Raw genomic sequence first — 10976 nt, forward strand, 5'->3', positions numbered from 1 at the left:
GGGAGGATTGAAGATCCATGTGCATCCTCTGTCTTGAAGATAACTTTGTAGTTCTGCATCATTTGTACAAATATTCAGTTCTTTACAAGTTCCCACATAGTTTGTGCCTCTGTCAGAGAGGAGTAACTTTGCTGGGCCATGAATTGAAAAGAATCTTCTTAAAGCGTTGATGAAGCTCGATGTTGACATGGACTCAATCAGTTCTATATGAACAGCTCTTGTAGACAGACTGTACCCAATGATATGAGTAAGTGTGAGACCCCCGGGGTACTGTACCCAATGATATGAGTAAGTGTGAGACCCCCGGGGTACTGTACCCAATGATATCAGTAAGTGTGAGACCCCCGGGGTACTGTACCCAATGATATCAGTAAGTGTGAGACCCCCGGGGTCCTGTACCCAATGATATCAGTAAGTGTGAGACCCCCGGGGTCCTGTACCCAATGATATCAGTAAGTGTGAGACCCCCGGGGTCCTGTACCCAATGATATCAGTAAGTGTGAGACCCCCGGGGTCCTGTACCCAATGATATCAGTAAGTGTGAGACCCCCCGGGGTCCTGTACCCAATGATATCAGTAAGTGTGAGACCCCGGGGTACTGTACCCAATGATATCAGTAAGTGTGAGACCCCCGGGGTACTGTACCCAATGATATCAGTAAGTGTGAGACCCCCGGGGTACTGTACCCAATGATATCAGTAAGTGTGAGACCCCCCGGGGTACTGTACCCAATGATATCAGTAAGTGTGAGACCCCCGGGGTACTGTACCCAATGATATCAGTAAGTGTGAGACCCCCGGGGTACTGTACTCAATGATATCAGTAAGTGTGAGACCCCCGGGTTCCTGTACCCAATGATATGAGTAAGTGTGAGATCCTCGGGGTCCTGTACCCAATGATATCAGTAAGTGTGAGACCCCTGGGGTACTGTACCCAATGATATCAGTAAGTGTGAGACCCCCGGGGTACTGTACCCGATGATATCAGTAAGTGTGAGACCCCCGGGGTACTGTACCCAATGATATCAGTAAGTGTGAGACCCCCGGGGTACTGTACCCGATGATATCAGTAAGTGTGAGACCCCTGGGGTACTGTACCCAATGATATCAGTAAGTGTGAGACCCCCGGGGTACTGTACCCAATGATATCAGTAAGTGTGAGACCCCCGGGTTCCTGTACTCAATGATATCAGTAAGTGTGAGACCCCCGGGGTCCTGTACCCAATGATATCAGTAAGTGTGAGACCCCTGGGGTACTGTACCCAATGATATCAGTAAGTGTGAGACCCCCGGGGTACTGTACCCGATGATATCAGTAAGTGTGAGACCCCCCGGGGTACTGTACCCGATGATATCAGTAAGTGTGAGACCCCCGGCCCGGGGTACTGTACCCAATGATATCAGTAAGTGTGAGACCCCGGGGTACTGTACCCAATGATATCAGTAAGTGTGAGACCCCCGGGGTACTGTACCCAATGATATCAGTAAGTGTGAGACCCCCGGGGTACTGTACCCAATGATATCAGTAAGTGTGAGACCCCCGGGGTACTGTACCCAATGATATCAGTAAGTGTGAGACCCCCGGGGTACTGTACCCAATGATATCAGTAAGTGTGAGACCCCCCGGGGTACTGTACCCAATGATATCAGTAAGTGTGAGACCCCCGGGGTACTGTACCCAATGATATCAGTAAGTGTGAGACCCCGGGGTACTGTACCCGATGATATCAGTAAGTGTGAGACCCCCGGGGTACTGTACCCAATGATATCAGTAAGTGTGAGACCCCGGGGTACTGTACCCAATGATATCAGTAAGTGTGAGACCCCCGGGTTCCTGTACTCAATGATATCAGTAAGTGTGAGACCCCCGGGGTCCTGTACCCAATGATATCAGTAAGTGTGAGACCCCTGGGGTACTGTACCCAATGATATCAGTAAGTGTGAGACCCCCGGGGTACTGTACCCGATGATATCAGTAAGTGTGAGACCCCCCGGGGTACTGTACCCAATGATATCAGTAAGTGTGAGACCCCCGGGGTACTGTACCCAATGATATCAGTAAGTGTGAGACCCCGGGGTACTGTACCCAATGATATCAGTAAGTGTGAGACCCCCGGGTACTGTACCCAATGATATCAGTAAGTGTGAGACCCCTGGGGTACTGTACCCAATGATATCAGTAAGTGTGAGACCCCGGGGTACTGTACCCAATGATATCAGTAAGTGTGAGACCCCCGGGGTACTGTACCCAATGATATCAGTAAGTGTGAGACACTGTACCCAATGATATCAGTAAGTGTGAGACCCCCGGGGTACTGTACCCAATGATATCAGTAAGTGTGAGACCCCCGGGGTACTGTACCCAATGATATCAGTAAGTGTGAGACCCCGGGGTACTGTACCCAATGATATCAGTAAGTGTGAGACCCCCGGGGTACTGTACCCAATGATATCAGTAAGTGTGAGACCCCCGGGGTACTGTACCCAATGATATCAGTAAGTGTGAGACCCCGGGGTACTGTACCCAATGATATCAGTAAGTGTGAGACCCCCGGGGTACTGTACCCCAATGATATCAGTAAGTGTGAGACCCCCGGGGTACTGTACCAATGATATCAGTAAGTGTGAGACCCCCGGGGTACTGTACCCAATGATATCAGTAAGTGTGAGACCCCCGGGTACTGTACCCAAATGATATCAGTAAGTGTGAGACCCCCTGGGGTACTGTACCCAATGATATCAGTAAGTGTGAGACCCCCGGGGGTACTGTACCCAATGATATCAGTAAGTGTGAGACCCCCGGGGTACTGTACCCAATGATATCAGTAAGTGTGAGACCCCCGGTATGTACCAATGATATCATAAGTGTGAGACCCCCCGGGGTACTTACCCAATGATATCAGTAAGTGTGAGACCCCGGGTACTGTACCCAATGATATCAGTAAGTGTGAGACCCCCGGGGTACTGTACCAATGATATCAGTAAGTGTGAGACCCCCGGGGTACTGTACCCAATGATATCAGTAAGTGTGGACCCCTGGGGTACTGTACCCAATGATATCAGTAAGTGTGAGACCCCGGGGTACTGTACCCAATGATATCAGTAAGTGTGAGACCCCCGGGTACTGTACCCAATGATATCAGTAAGTGTGAGACCCCCGGGTTCCTGTACTCAATGATATCAGTAAGTGTGAGACCCCGGGGGTCCTGTACCCAATGATATCAGTAAGTGTGAGACCCCTGGGGTACTGTACCCAATGATATCAGTAGTGTGAGACCCCGGGTACTGTACCCAATGATATCAGTAAGTGTGAGACCCCCGGGGTACTGTACCCAATGATATCAGTAAGTGTGAGACCCCCGGGGTACTGTACCCAATGATATCAGTAAGTGTGAGACCCCCGGGTTACTGTACCCAATGATATCAGTAAGTGTGAGACCCCCGGGGTACTGTACCCAATGATATCAGTAAGTGTGAGACCCCCGGGGTACTGTACCCAATGATATCAGTAAGTGTGAGACCCCCGGGGTACTGTACCCAATGATATCAGTAAGTGTGAGACCCCCGGGGTACTGTACCCAATGATATCAGTAAGTGTGAGACCCCCGGAGGTACTGTACCCAATGATATCAGTAAGTGTGAGACCCCCGGGGTACTGTACCCAATGATATCAGTAAGTGTGAGACCCCGGGGTACTGTACCCAATGATATCAGTAAGTGTGAGACCCCTGGGTACTGTACCCAATGATATCAGTAAGTGTGAGACCCCCGGGGTACTGTACCCAATGATATCAGTAAGTGTGAGACCCCCGGGGTACTGTACCCAATGATATCAGTAAGTGTGAGACCCCCCGGGGTACTGTACCCAATGATATCAGTAAGTGTGAGACCCCTGGGGGTACTGTACCCAATGATATCAGTAAGTGTGAGACCCCGGGGTACTGTACCCAATGATATCAGTAAGTGTGAGACCCCCGGGGTACTGTACCCAATGATATCAGTAAGTGAGACCCCGGGGTACTGTACCCAATGATATCAGTAAGTGTGAGACCCCCGGGGTCTGTACCCAATGATATCAGTAAGTGTGAGACCCCCGGTACTGTACCCAATGATATCAGTAAGTGTGAGACCCCGGGGTACTGTACCCAATGATATCAGTAAGTGTGAGACCCCCGGGTACTGTACCCAATGATATCAGTAAGTGTGAGACCCCCGGGTACTGTACCCAATGATATCAGTAAGTGTGAGACCCCCGGGTACTGTACCCAATGATATCAGTAAGTGTGAGACCCCCGGGTCTACCAATGATATCAGTAAGTTGAGACCCCCGGGGTTACTACCCAATGATATCAGTAAGTGTGAGACCCCCGGGGTACTGTACCCAATGATATCAGTAAGTTGTGAGACCCCCGGGGTACTGTACCCAATGATATCAGTAAGTGTGAGACCCCCGGGGGTACTGTACCCAATGATATCAGTAAGTGTGAGACCCCCCGGGTACTGTACCCAATGATATCAGTAAGTGTGAGACCCCCGGGGTACTGTACCCAATGATATCAGTAAGTGTGAGACCCCCGGGACTGTACCCAATGATATCAGTAAGGTGAGACCCGGGGTACTGTACCCAATGATATCAGTAGTGTGAGACCCCCCGGGGTACTGTACCCAATGATATCAGTAAGTGTGAGGACCCCCGGGTACTGTACCCAATGATATCAGTAAGTGTGAGACCCCCGGGGTACTGTACCCAATGATATCAGTAAGTGTGAGACCCCTGGGGTACTGTACCCAATGATATCAGTAAGTGTGAGACCCCCGGGGTACTGTACCCAATGATATCAGTAAGTGTGAGACCCCCGGGGTACTGTACCCAATGATATCAGTAAGTACAGCTCTTGTAGACAGACAGGTAAAAAGAACTGCCCAACGCTTGCTGTCAGCGCTGCCTCCCCTAGTGCGGCGGGTTACAACTGACCAAGGACCAAAAACACCAATACCCACTCTAGTGAATGGAGGTTCAGGCTTAATTCTATCTTCTGGTAAATCCAGATAGCTTCCAGATTGGTTGTTTCCTGCTTTCCTTTGGAAACTTTTGGCAACGTGAATGAGTCTCGCTATAGTCTTAACTAATATCTTCCAGTCAGAGAATCTCTCCAAGCAGTGTGAATGGAGAGTGGCTTCAGGAGGTCTGGTGCCTCTTCTGATCTGATTTCAGGATCAACTTCAGGTTCTATCAGAGGGTTTGTATTTGTTACACAGGAATTTTCTCTATCCATGATCTGAGGTAAGGCTTGATCTTCTATAGAAAGAGCTTGTTTATTATCCTCCTTTATTTTCTGGAACACTGAAATCCCTAAAGTGTCTGATCCCAGTATTGGGTGCTGTGTTGGGCTGGGAGAAGATGTGCGGCCATTTGCCAACACAGATGCCTTTAATGTGCCGATACTATCTGGCTGGTGCCCTGATCCCAGACAGACTTCTCCTACAATAACCCACCCCAGGGCAAGTCTCTGAGCGTAAGGGGCATTAAAAGGTCCATTAATTCTCTCACGTACCTTATGTACTTGTAAAATGTCTCTTCCAAGAAGTAAAAGGATAGGAGCTTCCGACTTAACAGCTGGAATGAGGTGAGCAATTGAATAGAGGTGAGGATGGGGATAAGCAACCTCTTGAGAAGGAATCTCTGCTTTATCATCGGGTATCATGTCACACTCTATTAGAGTGGGGAAAGGTAGTTGCAACTTTCTATCAAGGGGTTCAATAGTGAAACCTGTAGCTCGTCTTCCTGCAGTCTCCATTGTCCCTGCACATGTCTTTAGGGTGTATTGAGTCGTATTTGTTTTAGTATTAAAGATATCAAAAAAGTCAAGTGACCTGTTACTCTGCTCATTGAGAACCACATACATTTCCACTGCTCTCTCTCTTTTGCCCGTAGGGTACATAGTTATTAGACCGTAGGCTCTTGCCTGGGCCCCAGACTTCTGTGCACTTAGACATTACTGAGGAAGGTGAGTTCTCTTTTCGCTCCCTGCCCTGATCTTTCCCGGGTTGTGCAGTCTCTGGTGGTGGAGGAGGTGGAGGAGGGTGTAGTGCTGTAATGTATCCCTTACTGTCACATTCTGAGCATTCTCAACTGCTATCTTACAGTCTTTGGCTATATGTTTAGTGCATTCGCAGCACTTGAAACAGATGCCATTTTGTTTAAGAAAGGATATTCGTTCCTCAATAGGTTTACTCCTAAACCCTTTGCATTTCTTCAGAGGATGGGGCTTTGGATGAATTGGGCACTGTCTGTCAGGGCTTTGGATGAATTGGGCACTGTCTGTCAGGGCTTTGGATGAATTGGGCACTGTCTGTCAGGGCTTTGGATGAATTGGGCACTGTCTGTCAGGGCTTTCTATAGCGTTTACCTCGGGGTTATTTTGATGGTCTGTGTTTTCTGAAGGTACAGTTGTTTTGTGTGTAGACACAGGGGTCTTACTGTATGGTCTAGAAGGCCTTTCTAGTCGTGATGACTGGCTGCTGGTAACAAAGGAAAAGCTGGGATCACACCTTTGCTTGTTGATGGACAAACTTTGAAAACACAGAGAAAGGAGGGAAGGCAACTCTGTTATCCTCTTTGTGTTTAGCTCCAACATGCACCCACTTCTCTTGTAGGTTGTAGGGTAGTTTCTCTACTATAGGGTTAGTGCCACTGGCTGTATCTAAATAAGCAAGTCCTGGCAAATAGCCTTCCTCTCTGGCACACTCTATTCCTAGAAGAATATCACTGAGTTCTTGGAGCCGTATATTGTTTCTGTTGCTCAACTTGGGGAAAACTTCAAGCCTTTTTAACAGAGCACCTTCAATTGCTTCTTACTTACTTTTCTTCTAGTCTTTGCCCTGTCAGATTAAGCCCCGTAGCAGGGTTGAATATGTGTATTCTGCGCATCCTTTTTGCATGCTCTGCTGACTCAGCACCAAGCCATTTGATCATTAAGTCTAGTGTCTCAGCTGCTGGTAAATCCAGATCTCTGGTGGCATTCAGGAAGGAAGACTTCCATGCCCAGTCATTTTCAGGGTGATCATCAAACTTGAGGAACCCTGAGTTAACCATTTCTCTGCAAAGGAGGTACTTTGTGACAGCTTGCACACTTTGGTGTTCAGGCGCGTGGTCTTTATGTGGAGGTGCTGAGAATCCTTCACTTCTGTATGTAGGGACTCTTTGAATTTGATCTTTAGCTGCTCTGGCGCCGCTAACACCATAAGTCTGATTTGGTGTATTTTGTTAGTTCTGGTTTGAACCCGGCTTGTTCAGTCCCAGGAGACTGTTCTCTTACGTGTGTGTCAGTAAGTTTCTGGATGTACTTACTGGTGTGTTCTGCAGGGGTAAGAGGCTTCTCTGGAACTTCTGGACCTTCATAAGCTTCTTCACTTCCCAACTGGTCTGCTTCTAAATAAGCTGCAGCCTTTGCCGCATTCTGTCGCTGCAAGATGTGCATTTTTGCTTCTAGTTGTGCTTTTTCTTGTATCATGGAGGCGCTTGGGCTGCTAGGGAACTTGCTGAGCTTACTGGATCTTGATGATTTGGAGACCGTGCATCATCTTGCTGTACACTAGGGGTTTTCTCATGTCTATACTCATGTCTGACCTCAGACTCGTGTCTCCTTGTGTGGTGTGTCTTCCTCAGTCCTGGGACATCAATTGTCTTTTCACTGTGCTGTGTGTGTGCAGCTAGACAGCTAAACAATAACCAGAATCTTCCATAAAACAGAAGAAGTTCCTTCCTTGTAATATTTATTGGTGGATTCTAACTTTTTTATTCTATATTATTTTCATTTTGTGAAACTGAAATGCAATACAAACAACAAATCAATATGCTGTATATATAGAGAACAGGTATAAACACACTTCTACATGGGTATATAGGTGTCTTGGTGCAATAACACAGACAATTGATGTCCCAGGACGAGGAAGAAACACCACACAAGGAGATCCAAAATGAGGCTGAAACACTGAAACTTCCTGTGATATAGGTCACTTCCTGCTGACATACTAAATGCAGGTTTTTTTTTTATAACTGCTTTAATAAAGGTGGCCACTAGGTGGCAATACATCCATCAATCATTGTATTCTGCCAGAATGGTTATGATGGCAGCACACTACTAATACGGGGAGTTCACAGGTTTTGCACTGGAAGTTTCTTTCTATGTTCTCCTGTGGGGGTTCATTCTACTTGGGGTTCATTCGTAATGTGATTTCTATTTATAAAACTGTTCCCCCCTATATGGGGATGTTCGCTTGGTACGTCCCAGTAAGTGCAGATTTAAATGATCATTTCCTGGGGAAACTCTATGTCAGCAGATTCCCGTCCCTTTTAGTAGTTTCTAGAAACTTGTCATTGAATTCTGAATTGGGGGTGGGCTTTTCAAGCTGTGGGGTGGGGCCCAATGATGTGAGCAGTGGGTGTGGCTATACCCAGTATGTTATTACATGGAGCTGTACAAATATACGGCATATAGTGAGTAGGCCCCTAAGTGCAGGTAAGTGCCAGCAGCACAGAGTATGGGCAGGGAATCAGCAGAAAAGAAGATGGGGGGCTATTGGGGGCATTATTGGGGGCACAGATCTTCCCTACTAAAGGCCTGTGGGGCCTGGGGCTGGTACAGAAGCACAAACATAAGGTACAACATTTCTACCATAAGTACAAGGGACAGACCGGCCGCACCCTGTGGGGGGGGGGGGGAACAGGTAGAACTGGTTACTGGGAGTCTGAAAAATTTCATTTATTTCCTTCTCTCCCTCAGTGATGGAGGCTGCTGATCTGAGAGCTGAGCTGAGCTGCTCCGTCTGCCGGGACATTTATACCGACCCTGTAACCCTGCCCTGTGGGCACAACTTCTGCCTCATCTGTATTGGGAAAACCTGGGACTGGCAGGAGGGGGTAAAGGAAGATCCTTCCTGCCCTGAATGTAGGCAGAGATACAGGAGGAAACCTGAGCTGAAACGGAACCTGACACTGCGGAACATCGCAGAGCGATTCCTTTCTACTGACCCAGAGCCGGACGGGACTGAGAATTCTGGGAACAGAATATGCTCCACCCACAACAAACTCCTGGACTGTTACTGCTGTGAGGATGGGGCCCCTATCTGTGTGTCCTGCTACCTGGCCGGGGGGCACCGGGGCCACAGGGTGGAGCTGCTGAGTGAGGCCTCTGAGAAGAAGAAAGAGAAACTGAGGAAAGTTCTGGAGAAACTGAGCCCAGAGAGAGAGGAGACTGAGGGGCAAATCCAGAGGCTGCAGGAGCGCAGGAGGGAAGGGGCAGAAGTGGCAGCCGGTGAGACAGAGAAAGTCACTGCCCTGTTTAGGGGCATCAGGGAAGAGCTGGAAGCCCTAGAGAAGCGACTCCTGAGTGACATCTCCAGGCAGAAAGAGGAGCTCTCACTCACACTCACTGAGCTGATCCAACAGCTGGAAATAAAGAAGGACAAGCTGTCCAGGAAGATCCGGCACATTGAGGAGCTGTGCAACATGGCAGATCCACTCACTGTCCTACAGGAACAATGGGAATCCCATGGAGCTGCCTTTTGTGGGGCTGAGGGGGCAGATACAGAGGGCAGAGAGAGAGAGGGTACTGAGGGGGCAGATACTGAGGGCAGAGAGAGAGAGGGTACTGGGGGGGAAGATGATGAGGGCAGAGAGAGAGAGGATACTGGGGGGGCAGATACTGAGGGCAGAGAGAGAGAGGGTACTGGGGGGGCAGATAATGAGGGCAGAGAGAGAGAGGATACTGAGGGGGCAGATACTGAGGGCAGAGAGAGAGAGGGTACTGGGGGGGAAGATGATGAGGGCAGAGAGAGAGAGGATACTGGGGGGGCAGATACTGAGGGCAGAGAGAGAGAGGGTACTGAGGGGGCAGATACAGAGGGCAGAGAGAGAGAGGGTACTGAGGGGGCAGATACTGAGGGCAGAGAGAGAGAGGGTACTGGGGGGGCAGATACTGAGGGCAGAGAGAGAGAGGATACTGGGGGGGCAGATACTGAGGGCAGAGAGAGAGAGGATACTGAGGGGGCAGATACTGAGGGCAGAGAGAGAGAGGATACTGGGGGGGCAGATACTGAGGGCAGAGAGAGAGAGGATACTGAGGGGGCAGATACTGAGGGCAGAAAGAGAGGGGGTATAAAGGTCCCGGCTTTAGGGGATCTGGATGTGGGTCGGATCTCAGAGACATTACTCACAGGCTTAGCTGGGATTGTGACTGGGGTAAAGGGAAGGATCTATGGGCAGGAGGCTACAGAGCTGGTACTGGATATAAACACGGCTGGGAATGATGTATCTGTATCAGGGGACAGGAAATCTGCTTCCTACTCACATACAGACCAGCGTCGCCCACAAACCCCAGAGAGATTTCAGGGGTCTCAGGCTTTAAGCAGCAGGAGTTTCCCCTCAGGGCGACATTACTGGGAAGTGGAGGGCAGTGAATCAGGGGGCTGGGGGGTAGGGGCAGCCTATCCCAGTATAGAGAGGGGAGGGTTTCAGTCCTGCATTGGGGATAATAACAAGTCCTGGGGTTTGTACAGATGGGATAATAATAACTATACAGTGAGACATGACTGGAAAGACACACGGTTACCCCATGCCCCTTCCTGCAGGAGAATCAGGATCTCATTGGACTATGAGGCCGGACGCCTGTCCTTTTATGAGCTGAGTGAGCCAATCAGGCACTTACACACCTTCACTGCCTCCTTCACTGAGCCCCTTCATGCTGCATTCTGGGTAGGGTGGGATGGTACCTGTGTGAGAATCATTAGTTAGGGCCCCGCCCACTGCCCAGCAGGAACCCCATTCCCAAAGCAGGAAGTGCAGGGCCAATGTGCGTATGTACCCTGTGCCCTGTCTGTACGTAACTGTCTGTTCCAGCTGCCAGTGTTGGGCCAATAGAAGCAGAGCCCAGTCACTTACAAATAGGGGCGCAGGGGGCAAAGGGCAAAGATATA

General features: G+C 49.3%; 1 protein-coding gene across 1 annotated transcript; it reads left to right on the plus strand.

Annotated features, from left to right (window-relative positions):
* Window positions 1–8424: 8424 nt before the first annotated feature.
* LOC101734042 (E3 ubiquitin-protein ligase TRIM17) lies at window positions 8425–9225 on the plus strand (the record flags this gene model as incomplete). Its single annotated transcript, XM_031896341.1, has 2 exons — window positions 8425–8521; window positions 8786–9225. A coding segment is annotated over exon 2 (438 nt), but the record flags the coding sequence as incomplete, so codon positions are not given.
* Between the last annotated feature and the right edge of the window lie 1751 nt (window positions 9226–10976).

The sequence above is a fragment of the Xenopus tropicalis genome, chromosome 2 (assembly GCF_000004195.4).
Source record: "Xenopus tropicalis strain Nigerian chromosome 2, UCB_Xtro_10.0, whole genome shotgun sequence".
NCBI classification, from domain to species: domain Eukaryota; kingdom Metazoa; phylum Chordata; class Amphibia; order Anura; family Pipidae; genus Xenopus; species Xenopus tropicalis.